Source organism: Artemia sp. Qi Xiang Cuo, chromosome 20, assembly GCF_049724085.1.
Source record: "Artemia sp. Qi Xiang Cuo chromosome 20, ASM4972408v1, whole genome shotgun sequence".
Lineage (NCBI taxonomy): Eukaryota > Metazoa > Arthropoda > Branchiopoda > Anostraca > Artemiidae > Artemia > Artemia sp. Qi Xiang Cuo.
In genome coordinates, this window is record NC_142813.1 from 38089394 (window position 1) to 38115536 (window position 26143).

At 32.7% G+C, this 26143-nt stretch overlaps 1 protein-coding gene across 8 annotated transcripts in view; it reads right to left on the reverse strand.

Moving 5' to 3' along the window:
* Positions 1-26143, reverse strand: part of hlk (hulk) — a 315193-nt gene that overhangs the window by 184797 nt on the left and 104253 nt on the right. For all 8 annotated transcript variants that reach the window (XR_016143473.1, XR_016143472.1, XM_089106231.1 and 5 more), the window contains one exon: positions 3624-3806. Coding sequence is in view for 6 of the 8 variants with exons in the window: in XM_089106231.1 (XP_088962357.1) it covers positions 3624-3806 (183 nt within the window). In the remaining 2 variants the exon portion in view is untranslated. The remainder of the gene's footprint in view (positions 1-3623; positions 3807-26143) is intronic.

Consider the following 26143-nt stretch of genomic DNA (forward strand, 5'->3'; position numbering starts at 1 on the left):
TTTTATACCCAAAAAGCTTGATTTATAGAATCTAGAGGATGAGTTTCCACTGGAAATTATTGATAAATTGCAATACAGCATTATGGTAAACACTGAGTCAAATGGTATGTTTATTTCCTAAATATCTCATTATCCTCCTATATCCAAGATTAAAAAAAAAAACAACTCATTGCTCAATCTATGTTATTCAGTAAATTGTACTGTAAGGATACAGAGATGCAGCCCAGTAGATCCAGTACATGAACAACTCATTTGTTACTGTCTTTTCTGGTATATCCGGCATCCTATACTATAGGTGTGGCTAATCTTCCTAATCTGCACCATTATCAAAACAACTGTATATTATTCAGTCTATCATGCTGGGTAAACATGCAAAACTGCTACCCATCCAGTAAAGGTGAAGAGTTGCTGTGCAATGGACTAATTAATGCATAAGTTGTCTTACATCCTGCTTGTATTGAGCTGCACCACTGCATTTTAACTGTATGGGGAGCACCTTTACCGTCATATCCCAATGCTGTTTCAAAGGCTGGTTATAACCGAGAATGGTCCACCAAGACAAGCATTTTTTTGCTTCCGGCTGGAGGCATGTATCGTGCTTCGCGCACACGCTAAACCTTGTCGTGCGTGCTGCAATAGACGAGGCTCCAGGCTTCAATCCGCTACTTTCGAAATGCCGAGATGTCGTTAACTACTTTCATCGAAGTGTCATAGCAGCGGACAAACTCAGAAGCAACCAGCTGTGTAATGGAAAAGTCGTCTCAAAGAAACTCAAAGCTGATGTTGCCACTAGGTGGAACTCACTTCTTCTGACGGTCAAAAGTTTGCTTGATGTGAAGGATGCAGTTTCTAGTTCGCTTGCCTTGCCTGGAAAGCTTGAGCTTCTTTTTACGGAAGACGAATGGGAAAGTCTCAGGATTATCATAGTCTTGCTTCGCCCTTTCGATGAAGTCACAGTTGAAGTCTCGGCGGAAAAGTACCCAACAATTTTGAAGGTCCTGCCGCTGACAAAGATCTTGATCCGCCATCTAAACTCCATTTCGAATGAAACTTGCGATACTCCCGCAGCCGAACAGCTACGTTTACGTTTGATCTGCCACATGAAAGATCGGTTTCAGGGACTTGAGCAAGTGACGCCTATAGCAGTGGCTACGTATCTAGACCCACGGTTCCGGAAAGCATACGGATATATATCTCAGGATGCCGTTTCTTCTATAGAAGCAAGGATTGCAAGAGAGCTTGATTTCCTATCTACTTCAGTGGACGCAGCCGAAATAACTGAAGCAATGGCTTCATCCAACAACTTAGGCGGCCTATGGGAAGCCCATGATGAGCTTGTCGGTGCTACAGAAGGGAACAGTTCAACGACAGCTGCTGCAGAGGGCATCCTCAATCTAACAAGCTACAATCGTGAGAACCCCTTGGCTCTTACTACTGACCCCTTAGTGAGGTGAAAGACACATTACCAGTCTAGGAAGGTCCTCACAGAAGTTGGTCTGAAGTTCCTTTGTGTTCCAGCAACTAGTGCCCCTTCAGAGAGGGTATTTTCCAAAGCTGGTCAGCTGATTAGCGAGAGGCGAAACCACCTAAAGGGAGATAATATAGACATGCTTTTATTCCTTGAACAATAATGTGTCCCCCCCCCCTTCACGGCTTTTTGGATGCATTCATGACATGTATACGATTGTAGTTTTGTTTGTTTTTTCAATACTGAAGCATAAATTAGTACAAATAAACGTTTTTAGGTCTACTAGTTCTTTCCTACTTGGGCCTTGTCAATATCGTTATCGAATATCGAAATATCGATATATCGAAATTCAAATATCGATGTTTCGATATTCCGATATTTGCCAATATCGCCGAACACTAGTACTGACCACATGAAGCTTAGTTTTGAATGAACCCTACTCAGAAATAGAATAGTGTGGCCGCGCTCGCTCTTAGACATTTCAAAACAAGATTATATAATTAGGGCACCAGTTTGTTGGTAGTATTTATTGGACCATTTGCTGGTTTAATATAGCACATAGCTAAAATAGAAAATAGCTGTGAAATAAAAATAAGAAGGTAATTTTCAAAGTCTAGGGGGGGGGCGGCCCCCCCCCCCCCCCCCCAATTGGCGCCCCTGGTAACGGGGAGGGGGCAGCCATTTATTGCTTTCACACATCATTCCTATTTACCTTTCCTATATTTCTTCAGGTACCCATGTAGAGTGGGGTTGACTTTGGCTGAGCTTACAGATTCGCACTCTGACCCCCATTCCAAACCAAATAACCAGCAACACCAGGAATCAAACCCCTGTTCACACAAACAAAAGGTTTCAAGTCTTGTCTGATAACCACTCGTCTAGGAAGGCTTCAAAAGAGTGAGCATATTACCATTTTAAATTACCATGTTTAATTTTATCTTTATTTTATATTACCATCTTTATTTTTTTTTGTCTGCAGTATAATGTGTTACAATGAGTCGGCAAGTAATATACTCGGCAAGAATTTCACCTTTTGAATTTTTTTATATATATAAAATTATTCTAAAATCCATTAAACTCATTCGTTGCACTTTTATTTTGACCAAAGATTTTGATCTAATTGACCCAGCATAGCATTAATATCACGATAAGTAGCACTCAAGTACTACAAAAGGTTCCCTTAGTTTGCCTACTTTTTGACCAAAGTAGTGCTTTCTGCATACTTTCTAAAAATAGAAACAATTTAGCGATATTTTGTGTGCTATAGGGTATTCCCAAAACTAGTTTTTAGAATGAGGGCATTCTCACTAGCCTTGCAATATAGGCAAAGATTTAACTATAGGGTAAGCCATCAATTAAAAGAAATAGCATACTGAGTGTCTCAACGAAGGGAACTGAGTTAATCAATGTAATATATCCCCGACAATGTTCTCGAAAGAGGCTGATCCATTTTTGCGTCATTTAGAGTTCCTTTAGTGTTACGGGAGGAATTTTTTAATATCAGCCTCATGCTATTTACCTAACTGGTGCATCCCGTCTACTCACAGGTTAAAGCAACAAGTCTGCAGTTAAAGTATTGCTAAACAGACGACATTTTTCTCCAGTGATAAGTTTAGTACTTTTTCTAGCATTCAGTCTTTTCTTTTGCCTTGTTCTTTTGCACCACTATAATCTGTATACATGGTTGGCAGTTAAATGGTTGTTATATTATCAAATTAGAAAAATATTTGTAAAGTCAAGTTTTGACAACAATTATGGTTAGATATTTATTTTATCTGGTCGAAATTTCTGATGCATCCCTCTCCCCAATGAACGGTAACTCTATACACCATTAATTCAGGTAAACTAGCTGTCACTTGCTATTTTTAACACTGTATTCTACTCTGTCCCAAGAATTTTTTTTAGCCAGTTGAATTTGTAAGTGGGAAGAAGAAAAGAAGTTTTAGGTGGAACTAATTCACCGAATAAAAGTGTAAGGTGAATTCCCTTGTTTCAGAGGCTTGGAGTTTTTCAGAGAGGCTTTTCAGAGGCTTGGGAGTTCAGAGCTTTCAGAGAAACTAATTTTTGGAGCCTAAATTTGCAAATATAGCAGTATCTGCTAGTAGCAAATGGCTTAGTTTCTGAATATAACTTAGGGAAAAAAAAATCAAAGTACCTTCATAGACATAGGGCACTCCGTTTTCAAAATATACTAGCTGTGGTAGCTTTTCAATACCGTACTCGATAGCTTCGGCATCGTTGTCGATCTTGACAAAGGAAATTTCGTGCTGATCACATTCATCATCAATATGCTCCAGCTCTGTAAGTACTTTTAAACTTTTCTTCTGGTCTTTATCATCTATAATTAAAAATCGAAAAATAAACAAGGCATGCTTTTCTACTAGCATATTGTCTATTAATAAAATTAAAACAAATACTTTTAAATCTAAGCATAAAGATCAGTAATTAAAATATAAAACGAAAGTAAATAATTATGTAGAACCAATAGAATCTAGGTTATCCTCAACACCATCTATTAGTATTTAAGTAGAAGGTATAAATAAATAAATAGATAAAATAATAGGTTAAGCTTTGTATTTGATTTTCCTAGTAAAATAGTTTTCAGTCTTAAAGTCCAGTGATAAAAAAAAACTTGAATTTTAACAAATTTAAAAATGATAATTTTGGAAAAAATCATTTTGTATGTTATTTGTTTTTCTAATATTCAATTTTTTCTACTTGAAAGTGGAATCATTGTCACTTTATAGAATTAATGCTTTCAAGAACCTCTTTGATAAAAATCCTCCAAAACTGAAGTGAGACACAATTTCATGAATTCAAAGGACGTCGTCAGTCAAAAAGAGTTCTTTGAGAGAATATAATTCTAGCGAATCTAAAACTACAAAATGAGCTATCTTTAAATTGAGCCCCTCTGTTATTGCAACTGATAAAACCACCTGTTGAGGCCACGTTATTACTCTAACAAAGTTCAAATCATTGGTTTGATAGTTGTTTAAAACCATTTGAATCATTTTTACCGATACTAGGAAACGTCTATAAATAAACGGCTCTCATGCATTATGCGGGCCTTTCTAAAAAGTCAAGTTTGGTTAATGCTAATGAAATAAAATAAAATACGATGAATATATAATAGTTTAGAAACAAACTTGGGCTATATATTTGCACATACAGGGGGTTGGGGGGTAAAGCATAGCATATATTAAATACGTAACCTAACCTAGGTACCTTTCCCCCCCCCTAAACCCCAAAAACCACAGTTTAATATCGTATACGCAATGAAAACCACGATATCGTTGCCTAGTCTATAGCGGTAAACATGTCAAAAACGGGTTTTATCATTGGCTACTCTATAGTAGTTAACCCGAGAGGCCCGCATAATGCAAGAGAACTAAATAAACATCAAACTGTCTATCGTAGTCTTGGAATATCTAAAGTCTCTACCATAGCGTTTCAGTAAAGAGAGAAACGCGTCCCATAGTTTAGGAACACTAATTTCAAAACTAAGGGTTGTGGTACAAACGCAAAAAGAAGCAGATTCTATTTGTTTAGGTGACTTTAAGCATATAACTTCAGAAAAGCTGGGAAAACCAAAACAGAGATACCATTTGATCAAATGGTATACAGTCAATGGATATTGACTGACGCCGCATGTATACCAAACAAATATCCAAGTTGGTCCGATATAAAAAATTCCACCAGAACTGAAAAAAGATTTAGTACTAAATCTAGATTTAGTACAAACCTTAAAGTAAATAAAAAAAACAAGTTTTTTTAACTGAAAGTAAGGAACGACGTTAAAACTTAAAACGAACAGAAATTATTCCGTATATGAAAGGGGATGTCCCCTCCTCAACGCCATGCTCTTTACGCTAAAGTTTTTCATTGTTTAAAAAAAATAGAGTTGTGAGAAAGTCAAACTTTAGCGTAAAGAGCGAGGCGTTGAGGAGGGAACAGCCCCTTTCATATACGGAATAATTTCTGTTTTTTTATGTTTTAACGTCGTTCTTTACTTTCAGTTAAAAAAACTTGTTTTTTTAATTTAATTTTTGAACGTTTTCGAATTAATGCAGGTTTTGATTTTGGCTCACCGTACATGAATAATTAAAAAAAATTGAACATTAATTTCACTTTTATTTGGCTAAATGGCTTTCTCGAAACCTGTTTAATTTTATTTACGAACGTTTTTATTAGTAATAAATATACGTAACTTACGAAATAACTTACGTAATGAACCTCTATATTCTTTTATTTTTAATACGTATATTAGAGGGTTCGCCCCCTAGTCAATACCTTGCTCTTTCAGCTAAAGTTCGAATTTTGTTTCAATTCTTTAAAAATGACCCCTTAATCACAAATGCCGTTAATTAGAATAAATAGCTTTTATGAAAGTACTAGATAATATTTGGCTTAAAGAGCGAGGTATTGACTAGGGGATGAACCCAATCACATACGTAATGTTTTCTGTCCTTATTAAGTTTTGATGTTGCTCCCTACTTTCAGTTAAAAAAATTTTTTTTATAAATATAAATTATAATCGTTATTCAAATAATGCTAGGAAATCCGGTACCCCCTTCATAGCATTGTCCCTTCTTCCATGAAAACTTCCTTCATTTTAAGATCCTCCCACATAACCCCGACCCCCGCCCCCCCCCCCCATTACCAGAAAAAATCCCTTCTGAAAACGTCTGTATACTTCCCAATAACCAATATTATATGTTAACATTGGGTAAAGTTCATAACTTTCAGCCCTCCCCCCGAGGACTTCGGGGGATTCTGTCATCCTAAAAGACATAGTTATCATATCTTCGACCATGCTGAACAAAACGTCTATCTCAAAATTTTGATCGGGTGACTTTGGGAAAAAAATAAGCGTGGGAGGAGGCCCAGTTTCCCTCCATTTTTTGGCCACTTAAAAAGGGCACTAGAACTTTTAATTTCCGTTCGAATGAGCCCTCCCAAAATATTCTAGGACCACTGGGTCGATACGATCACCCCTGGGAAAAAAAAAACAAAAAACAAATAAGCACGCATCCGTGATATTTCTTATGGCAAAAAATGCAAAATTCCACATTTTTGTAGATAGGATCTTGAAACCTCCGCAGTAGGGTTCTCTTGTACGCTCAATATGATGGTGTCATTTTCATTAAGGTTCTATAAATTTTAGGGGGTCTTTCCCCCTTTTTCAAAAATCAGCCAAATTTTCTCAGACGCGTAACTTTTGATGGATAAGACCAAACTTAATGAAACTTATATATTTGACATTAGATTAAAATCTGATTCTTTTGATGTATCTATTGGTATCAAAATTCCGATTTTCTACAGTTTCGGTTACCATTGAGCCGGGTCGCTCCTTACTTATAGTTCGTTACCATACGAACTGTTTGATAAATAAATCAGAACAGGCAAAAACAAAAATCATAAAAATAATAACAGTCATGTAGAAAAATGTATATTTTAAAACTGGTAGGAAAACATCATAAAATACTGGAATTTGTTAAAGGAAGTCGGCTAACTAAACTATAACCAGAATTTAAAAAGAATAAATGTACGCTTTTTTTATGAAATTAAATAAAAAAAAACAAGTTTTTTCTAACTGAAAGTAAGGAGCAACAGTAAACTTAAAACGAACAGAAAGTATTCCGTACATGAAAGGGGCTGTCTCCTCCGCAACACCCCGCTCTTTACGTTAAAGTTTGACTCTTTCTCACAACTCTGCTTTATAAAACAATAAAAAACTTTAGCGGTAAAGAGCGGGGAGTTGAGGAGGGGACAGCCCCTTTCATATACGGAATAATTTCTGTTCGTTTTAAGTTTTAATATCGCTCCTTACTTTCAGTTAAAAAAAAAATTATTTTTTTTATTTAATTTTTGAACTTTTTTGAATTAATGCAGGTTTTGAATTTGGCTTATCGTGCATGAATAATTAAAACGAAATTTGCGTATTAATTTTACTTTTTTTTAACTAATAATAACCTAAGTTCGATTTTTGTTCTAGTTATTTAAGAATGACTCCTGAATCACAAAAGCTGTTTAATTAGAATAATAACCTCTTTTAAAAGTTAAAAAAGAAACTTTATCGTCAGAGCGAGCTATTGAAGAGAGGCAATCCATCTCATATACGTAATATTTTCTGTTCCTGTTAAGTTTTAAGGTTGCTTCTCACTTTCAGTTAAAAAGACAATGTTTTTTATTTAATTACTGATCATTTTTAAATAATATAAGGATATCCAGCTTCCCCTCCATTGAAAATTTCCTTTCCCCCACAAGAAATTATCTCCATGGAAAGATTCTCCCACGTAACTTAAATTAGCGATATATGCGGAACTAATTTTATAAGACATAGTAACAAAACGGCCAAAAAGGTCGAAACTATTTTTATGAAAATGAAAGTCACAAGTTGAACAATTCTCAAATCACTGAAATGAAGGAAAGAAAAGATCTGTAAAAGATATATGGAATAATTTATGTTTGTTTTAAGTTTTAATGTTATTAAATAAAAAAAAGTTTTTTTTAACTGAAAGTAAGGAGCGACATTAAAACTTAAAATAACAGAAATTATTCCGTATATGAAAGGGGCTGTCCGCTCCTCAACGCCTCGCTCTTTACGCTAAATTTTTGTTGTTTTAAAAAGTAGAGATGTGAAACAGAGTCAGACTTTAAGAAAGGAGCGACCCGGCTCAATAGTAACCGAAACTCTAAAGAACAGAATTTTGATACCAATAGATACATCGAAAAAATCAAATTTTTATGCTGATTTCAAATATATAAGTTTCATCAAGTTTAGTCCAACCAATCAAAAGTTACGCGCCTGAGAAAATTAGCCTGATTTTTGAAAAAAGAGGGAAACACCCTCTAAGGGTTATAGAGCCTTAATGAAAATCACACCATCAGATTCAGCGTATCCGAGAATCCTACTATAGAGGTTTCAAGCTCCTATCTGCAAAAATGTGGAATTTTGTATTTTTTGCCAGAAGAAAGATCACGGTTGCGTGTTTATTTGTTGTTGTTGTTTTTTGGGTTTTTTTTTCAGGGTGATCGTATCGACCCAGTGGTTCTAGAATATCATGGGAGGGCTCATTCGAACGGAAATTAAAAGTTCTAGTGTCCTTTTCAAGTGACAAAAAAATGGAGGGCAACTAGGCCCCCTCCCACGCTCATTTTTTTCCCAAAGTCACCTGATCAAAATTTTGAGATAGCCATTTTGTTCAATATGATCGAAAATATAATAAATAGGTATTTTAGGATGACTTAAGCCCCCAAGCTCCCGGGGGGGAGGGCTGAAAGTTATGAACTTAACCCAATGTTTTATATAGTATTGGTTATTGAGAAGTATAGAGATGTTTTCAGGGGAAATTTTTTCTGGTAGGGGGGGGGAGGAAGTCGGGAGTTATTTGGGAGGATCTTTCCCTGGAGGAAGTTTTCATGGGGGAAGGGACATTGCTATGAGGGGGCGCTGGATTTCCCAGCATTATTTAAAAAACGATAAGAAATTAAATAAAAAAAACAAGTTTTGCAACTGAAAATAAGCAGGAACATCAATACTTAAAGCGAACAGAACTCGTTGCGCATATGATTGGGTTTGCCCCCTAGTCAATACCTCGCTCTTTAAGCCAACGATTTTTTAGTACTTTCATAAGAGCTATTTATTCTAATTAACGGCCTTTGTGATTAAGGGGTCATTTTTAAAGAATTGGAACAAAATTCAAACTTTAGCGTAAATAGCGAGGTATTGACTAGAGGCGAACCCCCTAATATACGTATTAAAATTATATGAATGTAGAAGTTCGTTACGTAAGTTAGTTCGTAAGTTACGTGTATTTATTACTAATAAAAACGTTCGTAAATAAACTTTAACAACTTTCGAGAAAGTCATTTAACCAAATAAAAGTGAAATTAATATCTAAATTTTGTTTTAATTATTCATGTACGGTGAGCCAAAATCAAAACCTGCATTAATTCAAAAACGTTCAAAAATTAAATAAAAAAAAACAAGTTTTTTCTAATTGAAAATAAAGAGCAACATTAAACTTTAAACGAACTAAAATTATTCCGTATATGAAAGGGGCTGTCGCCTTCTCAACGCCTCGCTCTTTACGCTAAAGTTAGACTCTTTCTCTCAACGCTATTTTTTGAAACAACAAAAACATTAGCGTAAAGAGCGAGGCGTTGAGGAGGGAACAGCCCATTTCATATACGGAATAATTTCTGTTCGTTTTAAGTTTTAATGTTGCTCCTTACTTTCAGTTAAAAAACTTGTTATTTTTTATTTAATAGCGTAAAGAGTAATGCGTTAAGAAGGGGACAGCCCTTTCATACAGAATAATTTCTGTTCGTTAGTGTTTTCGATAGGTTTTAATGGCGCTCCTTACTTTCAGTTAAAAAAAAAATATTTTTTTTTATTTAATTTCTGAACGTTCTTGAATTAAAGCAGCTTTGATTTTGGCTCACCGTACATAAATAATTAAAACGAAATTTGCATATTAATTTTAATTTTTGTTAAATGGCTTTCTCAAAATTTTGTTCTGATGTAAATTACGAATTAAGAACTTCTATATTCACAAATTGTATTACGTATATAAGGGACTTCATCCTCTAGTCACTTGCTCGCCCTGTACCCTGAAAATTGAATTTTGTTCGAATCACAAACCTCTGAATCACAAAGGCCGGTTAATTAGAATAGATTGATCTTTTGAAAGTACTAAAAAAAAACTTTAGCGTAAAGAGTGAGGTATTAACTTGGGGGTGAATCCCCTCATATATGTAATAATTTCTGTTCGTTTTATGTTTTGATGTTGCTCTTTACTTTCAGTTGAAAAACTTGTTTTTTTATTTAATTTCTTATCGTTTTTTAAATAATGCTGGGAAATCCGGCACCCCCTTCATAGAAATGTCCCGTCCCCCAAGGAAACCCATCCTCCATGAAAAGATCCTCCCCCGTAAACCCCTTCTCCGACCCCCCCCCCCAACAAGAAAAAATTCCCTCCTGAAAACGTGTGTATGCTTCCCATCAACCAATACTATAGGTAAACAATGGGCAAAGTTCACTACTTGCAGCCGTTCCCTCGGGAACTGTGGGGGATTAAGTCATCCTCAAGGACATATTTATTAAATTTTCGACTATGCTGAACAAAATGAATTTCTCAAAATTTTGATTTGGTGACGTCGGGAAAAAAAGAGCGAAGGAGGGGGCCAAGCTGCCCTCCAATTTTTTTTATTACTTAAAAAGGGCACTAGAACTTTGAATTTCTGTACGAATGAGCTCTTTCACGATATTGTAGGACTACTGGATCGATATGATCACCCCTGGGGAAAGAAAAAAAAACAAATAAACATGCATCCGTGATCTTTCTTCTGACGAAAAATACAAAATTCTACATTTTTGCAGGGAGGAGCTTGAAACTTCTATAGTAGGGTTCTCTTTCAGTCGGAAAAAACTTTTCCAATTTTTTTTTTAATTTAATAACAACCACAAGCGGAAGACATACAATATCTTTGGTTTATTATCACCTAAACATCATTATTATAAAGCTTCTTAAGGTAAACTTAAATGCGAGTATTGGCCGGAAAATAACACAAATAAATTATTACTTATATAGGCCATTATTTAACAAAATTCGAACTTTAGCGTAAAGAGCGATGTACTGACGAGGGGGCAAGCTTCCTCATATAGGTAATATTAGGGGGCTCGCCCCCTCATCAATACCTCTCCCTTTACGCTGAAGTTCAAATTTTGTTCCAATTCTTTAAGAATGACCACTGAATCACAAAGGCCGTTTAATTAGAATAAACAACTCCTTTTGAATTACTAAGGATACTTTAGCATAAAGAGCGAGGTATTGAGGAGGGTAAGAATCGCTCATATACGTAATGATTTCTGTTCGTTTTAAGTTTTAGTGTTAATCCTTACTTACCGGTGAAAAACTTTGTTTTTTTTATTTAATCTCTGATTCTTTTTTAAATAATGCCGGGGAGGCTCTTCCTCCATAAAAAAAATTCCTCCATAGAAAGATCCTCCCATGTAACCCAATCTCCACGACCCCTCCCCCCCACAAGAAAAAATCCTCTCCTGAAAACGTCTGTATACTTACCAATTACCAATGCTACGTATATATAAACAAGTTCATAACTTGCAGCCCTTCCCCTAGGGACTGTGGGGGGATTAAGTCGTCCTCAAAGACATAGTTATTAGATGTTTCGACTATGCTGATTAAAATGGCTATCTCAAGATAGCCTATCTCATCTCAAGATAGTGACTTTGGCTATCTCAAGATAGTGACTTTGGCAAAAAATAAGCGTGGGAGGGGGCCTAGTTGCCCTCAAATTCTTTTGGTCACTTAAAAAGGGAACCAGAACTTTTAATTTCCGTTTGAATGAACCCTCTCTTGAAATTCTAGGACCAATGGATCGACACAATGACCTCTAAGAAAAAAACAAATAAACACGGATCCGTGATCTTTCTTCTGGCAAAAACTACAAAATTCCAGATTTGTGCATTTTCATTAAGATTTTATTACTTTTAGGGGGTTTTTCCGGGAAACAGTTTCTCCCTTTTTCGAGAATAGGGCAAATTCTCTCAGGCTCGTAACTTTTTATGGGTAGGACTAAACTTAATAAAACGTATATATTTAATATCAGCATAGAAGTCCAATTCTTTTGATGTACCTATTTGTTTCACGATTCCGTTTTTTACAGTTTCGATTACTATTGAGCCGAGTCGCTCCTTGCTTACATTTCGTTACCACGAAGTGTTTGATTACAAAATACTACTGAATTTGCATTGAGAATTTATATTAAAATATATAGAAGTAACTCATCTCCCCCTGCTTAGAGTTTATCCCCGGATCGATGAAAGGCTAGAAAATGACATCAAAATAATGATTTCAATACTAGGAAATCCTTCATAAGGGTAGTCCTTCTTCCATTAAAACATATATTTAGTATTATTATTTAATTTCTTGAGACTTGTATTCAAACCCTGGGAATGTCTGCATGTGAATCTTAGAATATTGTTTTTACTAAGAAAAAAAATAGACGAATTGGAACATATTATTCCCACAAACCACACCATAGGTTTTCTACGATTTGGAAATTGAGTATTGGCAGTTCTGAGCTTGTTGCCAACATTTTCCTCAAAGGAAAAGAAGTTTTTGAATCTTGCTGCATAGACTTTTTTTTTGTTTCCATTCTACTATGCTGTCGGTGTTCTTATTAATCGAAGCTTCTTAGCTTATGTAAGTTTGAAGCTTGGGAGGCCCACAATCAGGGTTGCCACCCCTAGTGATTTATCACTAATTCTAGTAATTTTTTATGTTGCCTAGTGATACTTTTTCTCGCTAGTGATAATAGTAATTTTTGTTCTAAAACTAGTGATTTTTCTCAAATCTAGTGATTTTTCATCTTAGAGCGCGTAGATTCATGATTCAATCAAATGAATCATACAAGAAGTAATTAATAAAAAACAAAAACAAAATAATTATTCATTACAGTTCCTAATATATTCCAGATTAGTATTATGCAAATACATCGCCTTTGAAACTTCCTATTTCCCACCATACATCCATATCAAATTTAGACAGGTAGACCCCAGAGCGCTATCAGGAAGATGATACGCGAACTTATTTAATCCGAAAATTGTCAAACTGTTTTTTAATTTCTATTTCACAACACTTGCTCAGGTCGAATTTTGTCTTCAAATTTATGATTTTTTATTCTCTATAATCTATCAGTTCCAACTTAGATTTTCATTTGTTAAAACCTTTGAAAGTGGAGTGGATTGTGGATATGAACACACCCTCTACATCTACAGATAGAACAGAAATAGATTCATGGAAAAATAATAAGGTGGGTATACATTAAATATAATTTTTTGAATGAAAAAAGAAATTATTGAAAAAGAAAATAGGACTCAGTGCTTTTTATAATAAGATTTGTAACATAATTAGATAGGTTAAATCAATTGCAGTTTGATGATTGAACTCAGTTGGGAGTAAAAGGGGGGTACATCTAATCCGAGAGTTGTTTAGTGGTTTTATTTTTTACTTCTAATATCTAATTGAAACTCCAGTAGTTCTTCAAATTCTCTTATTTGTAACTTTAACACCTAATAAGCGCAGATAACGTCCTATTCTTTAAGTTTAGGGATTCATGTGCTAACATGTCAAATATTTTGTGGCAATGACCTATAATAAAGTAGTGACACGCCTCAATAGTAACCGAAACTCTAAAAAACGGAATTTTGATATCAATCGATATATCATCGGATTATTATGCTGATTCCAAATATAAAAGATTCATTAAGCTTAGTGCTACCCATAAAAAACTACGAACTTGCAAAAATTTTCCTGATATTCTTAAGAGGGAGGAAACACCCCTGAAAATAATAATTTTAAATAAAATCACATCATGAGAAACAGCGTAACAAAGAACTTTATTGTACAGGTTTCAAGCTCCTGTCTGCAAAAACTTTTATTTTGTTTGTTTTTTTTGCCAGAAGAAAAATCACGGATGCGTGTCATTTTTCCCCAGGGGTGATCGTATAGAACCAACAGTCCCAGAACATCGGAAGAGGGCTCATTTAGCGGAAACAAAAATTTCTAGTGCCCCATTTATTTGACCAAAAAGATCAGAGGGCTACTAGCCTCCCTCTCACATCCATCTTTTCCATAAAATTGCTCGACCAAAAGTTTAAATAGCCATTCGGCTTAGTATAGTTGAAAGGTTCTAAAACTATACCTTAGGTTTAGCATGGCCCCCCTCAGCCCCTGGGGATAGGTCTGGGTATAAAAGTATGCTAAGGATAATTTTTCAGGTTGAATTGTTGGCCTAGAAATTTTACAGGGGGGGGGGAGGATTGAACTGTCGTCGAAGAATTTTTAAGGGGGTTATGTTCGTGAAGAAACTGTCCATGGAGGAGTTTGCCATGAGGGGAGGGAATTTTTAATACGGGGTGAGCCAGATATACAGGTACTATTTGAAAAACGATCCGAAATTAAACATAAAAAAAACTATTATCAAATAAAAGAAAGGAGAAACATTAAAGTTCAAAACGAACATAAATTATTCCGTATATGAAGGAATTTCCCCCCTCTTCAATACCTTGCTCTTTACGCTAAATTTTGACTGTTTGTCTAGGTTTTTAAGAACGACTCCTGAAACACAAGGGCTGCTTAATTAGCATAGGAAGTTTTTTTAAACGTGCTAAAACTTTAGCGTCAAGACCAAGGTATTGAGGAGGTGGGGGGGGGGGGCTCCTTCATATACGGAATAAATTTTGTTCGTTTCGAGTTTTAATGCTGCCCTTTACTTTCAGTTGAAAAGCCTTGTTTTTTTTTAATAAATGTAGAATTGCCTCTATTAATAAATACCATGCTGAATTCTCTGGTTATTTTCGCTTTTCTATACATTTTTTAAAACCAGCCCTAAAAAAAGATTTGTCATAAATATACTAAAGATTATTACAGAAATTAATGGTATTTCACCCAACACTAGCGCTACTTGTGGAACATTAACCACTGTATTGGTATGTTGCTGGCTGCACGAACTATCTGCTACAATTAGGATAAAGTAGATTCGAACAATATATGTATATGTTCCTCACATTTAGAAATTTTGTGTGCACATATAAGCAGTATCAACCTATACTCTTTTTCATATATATATATATATATATATATATATATATATATATATATATATATATATATATATATATATATATATATATATATATATATATATATATATATATATATATATATATATATATATATATATATATATAAATTTAGCCTACAAGAGTAGCCTATTGTGGTTACATATATAAAAATAAAAAAAAAATCACAAAGAAAATTCTTTTTTATCTGGGCTGTGCCTAGGTGAATAGATAGGTAATAGGCTAAAATTTAAGAATCAATATATCGCGCAACTAGTGTGCAAAAATATAAGAATAATTGACACGCAGCAATTTTTCGCGAGAGACTGGAAGTTGCATTGATAAAAGGATTTTCATTTGGACTGAAGACGTTAAGTAAACCTTGAAATAATGGCGGACAAGCGGAGAATCAAACAGTTCGTGGTAACGAACTGTAAGTAAGGAGCGACCCGGCTCAATGGTAACCGAAACTCTAGAAAACGGGTTTTTGATACCAATAGATATATCAAAACAATAAGATTTCAATGCTGATTTCAAATATATAACTTTCATCAAGTTTAGTGCTACCCATCAAAAGTTACGCGCCTGAGAAAATTTGGCTGATTTTCAAAAAATTTGGCTGATTTTTGGCTGAATTGGCTGATTTCAAATATATAACTTTCATCAAGTTTAGTGCTACCCATCAAAAGTTACGCGCCTGAGAAAATTTGGCTGATTTTCAAAAAATTTGGCTGATTTTCAAAATCATCATATTCAGCGTATCAGTGAACCCTACTGTAGAGGTTTCAAGCTCCTATCTACAAAAATGTGGAATTTTACATTTTTTGCCAGAAGAAAGATCACGGATGCGTGTTTATTTGTTTGTTTGTTTGTTTGTTTGTTTTTTGTTTTTTTTTCCCCAGGGGTGATCGTATCGACCCAGTGGTCCTAGAATATCTTGGGAGGGCTCATTGGAACGGAAATTAAAAGTTCTAGTTCCCGTTTTAATTGACCAAAAAAAATGAAGGGCAACTAGGCTCCCTCACACGCTTATTTTTTTCCCAAAGTCACTCGATCCAAATTTTGAGATAACCATTTTGTTCAACATGGTCGAAAATATAATAAATATGTCTTTTAGGATGACTTAATCTCCAGAAGTTCCCAGAGGGAGGGCCAAAAGTTATGAACTTTACCCAATGTTAACATATAGTATTGGTTATTGGGAAGTATACAGAAGTTTTCAGGAGGTTTTTCTTCTGGTAGTGGAAGGGAAGGGTGGGTCGGTGGTTATGTTGGAGGATCTGTTCATGAAGGAATTTTTCATGGGGGAAGGGAAATTGCCATGAAGGGGGCGCCGGACTTGCTAGCATTATTTATTGGTTATTGGGAAGTATACAACCATTTTCAGGAAGGAGTTTTTCTGGAGGGGGGCTAGAGGAGGGGTTACTCTGGAGAATATTTCCGTGGAGGATGTTTCTTTGGGGTAAGGGACATTTCTATGAAGGGGGCGCCGGATTTCCAAGCATTATTTAAAAAACGATCAGAAATTAAATAAAAAAAAACAAGTTTTTTCAACTGAAATGTAAGAAGGAATATTAGAACTTAAAACGAACAGAAATTATAACGTATGCGAGGGGGTTCTCCCCCAAGTCAATACCTCGCTCTTTACGCTACAGTTTTTTTTAGTGCTTTCAAAAGACCTATCTATTCTAATTAAACGGCCTTTGTGATTCAGGGGTTTGTGAATAAAAATTTTTTTTAATTTTTAACGCAAATAGCGTCTTATTGACTACGGGTAGAACCCCCTCATATAAGTACTAACATATACTTAATAAAAAAAAACAATGAAGAAACAAGCGATACGGCTCAATAGTAATCGAAAATTTTAAAAACTGATTTTTGCTGTCAATAAATGTATCAAAAGAATGTGTTTATAATGCTGATTCTAAATGTATAAATTTTATTAAGTTTAGTATTACTCATCAAAGGCTACGAGCCTGAGAAAATTTACTCGATTTTTTAAAGAGGGGGAAACATCCCCTACAAGTGAAAGAATTTTAATGAAAATCACACCGTCAGATTCAGCGTATCAGAAAACCCTATTACATAGGTTTCAAGCTCATATCTGCAAAAATCTGCAACTTTGTATTTTTTGCCAGAAGAAAAATATACGAATATAGAAGTTAGTTACGTAAGTTAATTTGTAAAGACATCCATTTAGCAAAAGAAAAGTAAAATTTTTATGCAAATAAAAGCTGCATTAACTAAAAAACGATCAGAAATTAAATAAAAAAAACATGTTTTTAAAACTGAAAGTAAGGAGCGACATTAAAACTTAAAACGAACAGAAATTATTCCGTATATGAAAGGGGCTGTCCCCTCCTCAATGCCTTGCTCCTTAGGCTAAAGTTTTTATTGTTTTAAAAAATAAATTTGTGAGACAGAGTCAAACTTTAGCGTAAAGAGCGAGGCGTTGAGGAGGGGACAGCCCCTTTCATATACGGAATAATTTCTGTTCGTTTTAAGTTTTTTTTATTTAATTCAGACAAGATCTACCACGGTAAAACAAAATTCGGATTCAGAGACACAATTGTATGCGACTCCTGCTGAAAATACCCTAGGAAACACACCATCAGATAGAACCATATATCTCTCAAAATGTGAAATACGCATTTCTGGGACGTGTGAAGAGGAAATCTTCAAAACAAATTCAGTAATAGAGCCTTCTCCGGTACGAACCAGGGAAGAAGAAAAAAGTCTAAGGCAAATTCAGAAAGAATTATTCTGAGATAGAGAACCCCGAAAAAAAGAAACAGTGGCGATAATACATGACGAAAAATCAATACATGAAAGAACAAGTAAAACAAAACAAACTCACCCTTCAGAGGAGGTACAAAAAGTAAGGGAGTTGTGGGGAAAAGAAAATATTATACAAAGAGCCGACTCAGAACGAATTAAGAGAATATAAAGACAGTGAGAATCATAGAAAGCCAATTAGCAGGAGTAGTAGAAGCTTAATTTCCAGCAGGAGCTCACGAAAAAATACCTAAATAGATATGACACAACAACTATTAAATTTCATGGAGAAAGAAAGAGAGAAAGATAGACAAGAAAGAGAGAAAGATAGAATAGATAGAGAACGAAAGGAGGAGGAAGACAGAGAGGAAAGGAAATACATAATGGAAATGATTGCAGGGAGAAATTCCCAAGAGCCTCAGAAATCGTCTACAGTAGAGGAAATTCAGGCAGTAAACCTTCAACCAATGAAAGAAAATGAAGATGTACATTTATACATATACAATTTTGAAAAAACGGCGGAATTAAGCGGATTGCCGAGAGAAAATTGAATGACAAGAATACAGCCCCTCCTTAACTATAAAGCACAAATTGCATATAAAGCATTACCAATGCACTACTCAAGAGATTTTGAAATGCTGAAGGCAGTCTTTCATTAAAAATTTTAAATATCCCCCGAAAATATCCTAAGGATATTTAGAAATGGAAGAAAACAAGACAATGAAACTTACGATAATTACTGATACAAATTATAGAATTTGTGTTTTAAGCGGTTGGAGTTAGAAAACTGCGGAATGGTAGAAAGCCCGGAAGAAATAAAAGAAAAGTGACGGAAGTGATAAATAAAATAGTAATAGAACAATTCTTAGAAAATACCCATCCAAGTATGAGAATGTACCTAAAAGAGAAAAACCCACAAACAATTGAAAAAAATGTCCGAAGTAGCAGACAGGCAAACTGAAATTAGGAGGGAGGCATTCCCACAAAGAACAAGGTTAGGAGGAAATGGTAGGAAAGTATACCCTTACTCAGAGAATAAAAATAATGCTAGCCAGATATGGCAAAGACAAACAGAAGCAACGTGCTACCATTGTAACTCCGGCAGCCACTATAGCACCAATTGCCCAAATAAAGACGGTAGAAAATACGTCCAAAGACAGGAACAGTGTGATGTTACCTGTTATAACTGTAATAAACGAGGAGATTATACCTCAGATTGCCACAGCGCGAAAAGAAATTGCGACAATAATTACAGAACAAGGGACGATGGGGCAAACGGAAGACAGGACAATCCGAGAAACAATCGATCCCGAGAGAATGGCAAAAATCTCACGTATAAGAGAACCGCATGGGTTAAAAGCCAGGAGAATATGAAAACTTGCGCATTTGCAGAATCACACAAAGTATGTGGCGAACTATATGGTAAATTGGTAGAAATAGCTATCGATTCCTGCTGCGACCAAACCTATGTACGGGAAGACTTGGTAAAGAAAACCGACGTAAATTACAAAAATAAAGTGGCAGCGCTATCCTACTATGGAGCAGAACATAAATGTCCGACGGCTCAAGTCATAACAGAAATACCCAATAAAGAGAGAAATACGGTTAAAAAGGATTAAAAGTAGGGGTTGTACCTACTCTTGCAGTAGACGTTTTATTAGGGGGAGATTTCCACAATATCAAAATTTTGTTACACTAAAAGCAACCTCCATGATTAAAAACATAAATGCGGTGACACGAAGTCAAGAAAAAAATAAAAGGGAGGCTGTGCTGCCCACTAATGAAAATGATGGTCAAAATATACAAAACACATTTCAGTTTAGCGACGAGATGTTCATAAGAAATACAAAACTGAAAAAAACTAAAAGCCAAAAAAGGGCTGACAAAAAGGAATATAACAAGAAACAAGAGGAATTATTGACCGTAGAAAAAGAGCCAGAAAAACACAAAGAGGAACTAACCGGAACACTCGGGGTAACCTCTGGAAAATTCGCAGAATTGCAAGAAATGATAGAGATTGCAGAAAAATAAAACTAGCACTAACGAATAAAAAAAACCGCAATCTAAACAGTTTTCCAGTAATGGAAATCTACTTTACAAAATAATGGAGACTGGGGAAAGCCCTAGAAAATAACAACTTTTGGTACCACATGATTTAAGGAAAGCAGTAATAAATTTGGTTCACTCAAGCCCAACGGGGGGACACATGGGATCCCAAAGAACAAGAGATAGAGTCTTGCAGCGTTTTTGGTGGAAAGGGTTAAGAAAGAATATTATCAACTTTTGTAAAAGATGCAAAGATTGTCAATTAGTCACATACAAAAAACCAAATGAAAAAGTTCCAATGAAAAAAATGCCCATTTTCGGCAAATCATTTGAGAGAATTTCAATGGACATTATCGGTCCACTTCCAAAATCCAGCGCGGGAAACAGAATCATTTTAGTTATTAATGATCTGGCTACGAGATACCCAGAAGCTATCCCAATGCGAACAGTAAAATCACCAAAAATCGGAGAAGAATTAGCGAAATATGTCTCACGTCACGGAATCCCGAAGGAAATTTTAACAGATAATGGAACCAATTTTATATCGACATACATCCAAAAATTGTAAAAAATTCTCGGTATTAAACACGTATTAACTACCCCATTCCATTCTAAGACAAATGGAGTGACATAAAAATTCAACAGAACCCTAATTAATATGTTGAGACGTTTTGTAAGAGACGATGTAAACCAATGGGACAAAATGTTTCCTTGTGTCCTTTTTGCATACAGAGAAACTTCACACCAAGCTACAGGGTTATCGCCATTTGAATTACTGTATGGGACAAACCCGAGGGGGATGTTAGACATTTTAAAGGAATCATAAGATAATGAGTAGAAAAATAAAGAAACAGTGATAATCCACTTGCTATCACTACGAGAAAAACTGCCTAAATACCATGAAATTGCCAAGCAAGCACAGGGGAAATATGCAGAAAAAATGAAAAAACGAAATATATATATATATATATATATATATATATATATATATATATATATATATATATATATATATATATATATATATATATATATATATATATATATATATATATATATATATATATATATATATATATATATATATATATATATATATATATATATATATAAAGTACCGGAAAACCGGGGGCTTCAGTAGAGGTGACCCTATAACTCCTGTCCCTCATCCCTGCTGCCACCTATAACTTTTTTTTACACAATTCATGTCTGTTTGTTGTCAGTGAGAATGAAAAAACAGGAATTTCGTCACATTTATGGATGGTTTTATGGATTGTTATGTGTGTTGGTCGATTTATTTGATGTTTTATGGTATTTGTTAGTGAGAATTTGAAAAAACAGGAACTTTTTCACATTTTTGTATGTTTTTATGGATTTTGTCAGTGAGAATTTGAAAAACAGGAACTTTGTCACATTTTTGGATGTTTTTATGGTCTTTGTCAGTGAGAATGAAAAACAGGAACTTTGTCACATTTATGTCTGTTTTCATGGATGGTTATGTGTGTTGGTCGATTTATTTGATGTTTTCCATGGATTTTGTCAGTGAGAATGGAAAAACAGGAACTTTGTCACTCCCTTCTTGTTGTTGTTCGATGCAGATGTTATGAGTTTCCGGGACACAGTATTTGTTATTGTTGTTCAAGCCAAATGTTATGAGTTTCCAAGGTAACAGCTAGATTCCCCTTCTCAGCCAATCAGAGGGCTTGCTTACATCTCCTTCTAAATCAATCAGGGGGGGGCGGAAATATTAGAAAAAGAGGATTGCAGGTTGGGTTAGTTTAGATTTTTAGTTTATTATTTTATTACCTATTTAGTTTAAATTTTTAGTTTATTTTAAGTTTATTTATTACCTTTATTTTAGTTTAGTTTCAGTTTGGTTTAGTTTAGATTTTTAGTTTAGTTTTAGTTTAGTTAGCTATGAGTTTAGAGTTTTAGCTTAGAGTCATAGCTTAGAGTTTTTGTTAGAGTTCTAGTTAAGTTTAGTTTTATTTTAACGTTTAGTTTTATTTTAGAGCTTTAGCTAGATTTTCAGTTTAATTTAGTTTTGTTTTAGGTTAGTGTTCAGTTTTAGTTTAAAGTTTTTAGCTAGAGTTTAATTTTAGTTTAGTAGTTAAGTTTAGTTTTAGTTTAACGTTTAGTTTTATTTTAGAGCTTTAGCTAGATTTTCAGTTTAATTTAGTTTTGTTTTAGGTTAGTGTTCAATTTTAGTTTAGAATTTTAGTTAGTTTAAAAGTTTAGATTTTAGTTAGTTTAGTAGTTTAGTTTTTAAGTTTAGTTTTAGTTTAACGTTTAGTTTTATTTTAGATTTTTAGCTAGATTTTCAGTTTAATTTATTTTAGTTTTAGATTAGTGTTTAGTTTTAGTTTAATGTTTAGTTTTATTTTAATGTTCTAGTTTAGATTTTCAGTTTAATTTATTAGTTTGAGTTTAGAATTTTAGTTAGTTTAAAAGTTTAGATCTTAGTTAGTTTAGTAGTTTAGATTTTTAGTTAGTTTAGTAGTTTGGAGTTTAGAGTTTAATTTTAGTTAGTTAGACAGTTTAGATTTTAGTTAGTTTAGTAGTTTAGTTTAGTTTTAGTTTAGTTAGAGTTTTAGTTTAGTAGTTAAGTTTAGTTTTAGTTTAACGTTTAGTTTTATTTTAGAGCTTTAGCTAGATCTTCAGTTTAATTTATTTCAGTTTTAGATTAGTGTTTAGTTTTAGTTTAGAATTTTAGTTAGTTTAAAAGTTTAGATTTTAGTTAGTTTAGTAGTTTAGATTTTTAGTTTAGTTTTAGTTTAATGTTTAGTTTTCTTTTAGATTTTTAGTTAGATTTTCAGTTTAATTTATTTTAGTTTTATATTAGTGTTTAGTTTTAGTTTAGAATTTTGCTAGTTTAAAGTTTATCTGCTGGCTTAGATTTTTAGGTTAGATTTTCAGTTTAATTTATTTTAGTTTTAGATTAGTGTTTAGTTTTAGTTTAGAATTTTAGTTAGTTTAAAAGTTTAGATCTTAGTTAGTTTAGATTTTTGGTTTATTAGTTGAGATTTTAGTTAGTTTAGTAGTTTAGTTTTTTAGTTTAGTATTAGTTAGTTTAGTTTTAGTTTAGAGTTTTTGTTTAGATAGAGTTTTTGATAGAGTTTTAGTTTTGATTTCTAGTTCTTTTATTTTAGTTTTAGTATAGTTTAGATGTTTATTTAGTTTACTAGTTTAGAGTTTAGAGTTTAGTTTTGGTTGGTTATATATTTTAAATGTTTATTTATTTTAGCAGTTTAGTTTAGTTTATATTTTTAGTTTAGTTATAGTTTAGTTTTAGTTTAGTGTTGTAATTTATATTTTTAGTTAGAGTTTTAATTTTGCAGTTTAGTTAGATTTTCAGTTTAATTTATTTAGTTTTAGATTAGTGTTTAGTTTTAGTCTAACGTTTAGTTTTATTTTAGAGTTTTAACTAGATTTTCAGTTAGTTTAGTAGTTTAGATTTTAGTTAGTTTTAGTGTAGAATTTTTAGTTAGTTTAGTAGTTTAGATTTTAGTTAGTTTATTAGTTTAGATTTAGTTATTTTAGTAGTTTAGTTTTTTAGTTTAGTATTAGTTAGTTTAGTTTTAGTTTAGAATTTTAGTTTAGCTAGAGTTTTAGTTAGAGTTATAGTTTAGATTTTTAGTTCGTTTAGTTTAGTTCTAGTTTAGTTTTAGTTTAGTGTTCAGTTTTAGTTTAGAATTTTAGTTAGTTTAAAAGTTTAGAGTTTAGTTTTAGTTTAGTAGTTAAGTTTAGTTTTAGTTTACGTTTAGTTTTATTTTAGAATTTTAGTTAGATTCTCAGTTTAATTTAGTTTAGTTTTAGATTAGTGTTTATTTTTAGTGTAGAATTTTTTGTTAGTTTAGTAGTTTAGATCTTAGTTAGTTTAGTAGTTATATTTTAGTTAGTTTAGTTTTAGTTAGTTTAGTTTTAGATTAGAGTTTTAGTTAGAGTTATAGTTTAGATTTTAGTTAGTTTAGTAGTTTAGAGTTTAGTTTTAGTTAGAGTTATAGTTTAGATTTTTAGTTAGTTTAGTAGTTTGGAGTTTAGAGTTTAGTTTTAGTTAGTTAGACAGTTTAGATTTTAGTTTAGTTCTAGTTTAGTTTTAGTTTAGTGTTATAATTTATATTTCGTTTAGTTTTAGTTCAGTTTTAGCTTAAATTTTTTAGCCACAGTTTAATTTTAGTTTAGTAGTTAAGTTTAGTTTTAGTTTACGTTTAGTTTTACTTTACAGCTTTAGCTAAATTTTCAGTTTTATTTAGTTTTGTTTTAGGTTAGTGTACAGTTTTAGTTTAGAATTTTAGTTAGTTTAAAAGTTTAGATCTTAGTTAGTTTAGATTTTTAGTTTAGTTTTAGTTTAATGTTTAGTTTTCTTTTAGATTTTTAGTTAGATTTTCAGTTTAATTTATTTTAGTTTTAGATTAGTGTTTAGTTTTAGTTTAGAATTTTAGTTAGTTTAAAAGTTTAGATCATAGTTAGTTTAGATTGTTAGTTTAGTAGTTTAGATTTTAGTTAATTTAGTAGTTTAGTTTTTAGATTAGTATTAGTTAGTTTAGTTTTAGTTTAGAATTTTAGTTTAGCTAGAGTTTTTGTTAGAGTTTTAGTTTAGATTTTTAGTTCGTTTAGTTTAGTTTTAGTTTAGTTTAGATTTTTAGTTAGTTTAGTAGTTTAGAGTTTAGAGTTTAGTTTTAGTTAGTTAGACAGTTTAAATTTTTAGTTTGTTTAGTAGTTTAGTTTAGTTTTAGTTTAGTTTAGATTTTTAGTTTAGTTCTAGTTTAGTTTTAGTTTAGTGTTATAATTTATATTTTTAGTTAGAGTTTTAATTTAGCAGTTTAGTTTAGTTTTAGTTTAGTTTTAGTTTAGTAGTTAAGTTTTGTTTTAGTTTAACGTTTAGTTTTATTTTAGAGTTTTAGCTAGATTTTCAGTTAGTTTAGTAGTTTAGATTTTAGTTAGTTTTAGTGTAGAATTTTTAGTTAGTTTAGTAGTTTAGAGTTTTAGTTAGTTTAGTAGTTTAGTTTTTGTTTAGAGTTTTACGTAGTTTAGTAGTTAAGAGTTTTAGTTAGATTTATAGTTTAGATTTTTAGTTAGTTTTGGTTTAGTTTAGTCTAGATTTTTAGTTTATTATTTTAGTTTAGTTTTAGTTTAGTTTTAGTTTTCTTTTAGATTTTTAGTTAGATTTTTAGTTTAGTTTTAGTTTAGTTTTAGATTAGAGTTTTAGTTTAGCTACAGTTTGCTAAAGAGTTTTAGTTAGAGTTTTAATTTAGTAGCTTAGTTTAGTTTTAGTTTAGTTTTAGATTAGTGTTTAGTTTTAGTTTAGAGTTATAGTTAGTTTAGTTTAGTTTTAGGTTAGTGTTTAGTTTCAGTTAGAGTTATAGTTTCGTAGTTTAGAGATTAGAATTTATTTTTATTTTAGTTTTAGTTAGTTTAGTTTTAGTTTAGTAGTTTAGATTTTTATTTTGAGTTTTAGTTTACTTTTTTTTTTTTTTAGTTAAGAGTTTTCGTTTTACATATGAGTTTTAGTTAGAGTTTTAATTTATCAGCTTAGTTCAGTTTTATTTTAATTTTAGTTTAGTTTTAAATTAGTGTTAAGTTTTAGTTTAGAGTTTTAGTTAGTTCAGTTTAGTTTTAGATTAGTGTTTAGTTTTAGTTAGAGTTATAGTTTAGTAGTTTAGAGTTTAGAATTTATTTTTAGTTTAGTTTTATTTAGTTTATTTTTAGATTAGAGTTTTAGTTTAGATATAGTTTTACCTATGAGTTTTAGTTTGAGTTTCAGTTTACTTTTAGTTTTTTTAGTTAAGAGTTTTCGTTTTACTTTAGAATTATAGCTAGAGTTTAGTTTGGAGTTTTAGTTTAGTTTTATTTTAATGTTCTAGTTTAGATTTTAGTATTGTTTATTTTAGTTTATTTTTAGTTATGGTTTTGAAGTGCTTAAAACGGAAAATAAAGGCCGTTGTTCGTGTAGATTCTTCAGTGTCATAACGTCAACTAATAGTCTTTTCTACTGTTCACTGGAAGATATACTGTAATTTCATTGTCGAAAATGTCGGTGACTACACGAAGATCCTCGGGCGTGCTCTGATTAAGATCCAATAAAATGTAACCGTTAGGCTTGCTAGTCGATTGTGTGTACGCTGACAACATAATTTTTGGAGTGCGGGGGTATATGTGTTTGTTGAGTTTTATTAGCGAGATATAATCACGAAAGACTCGAT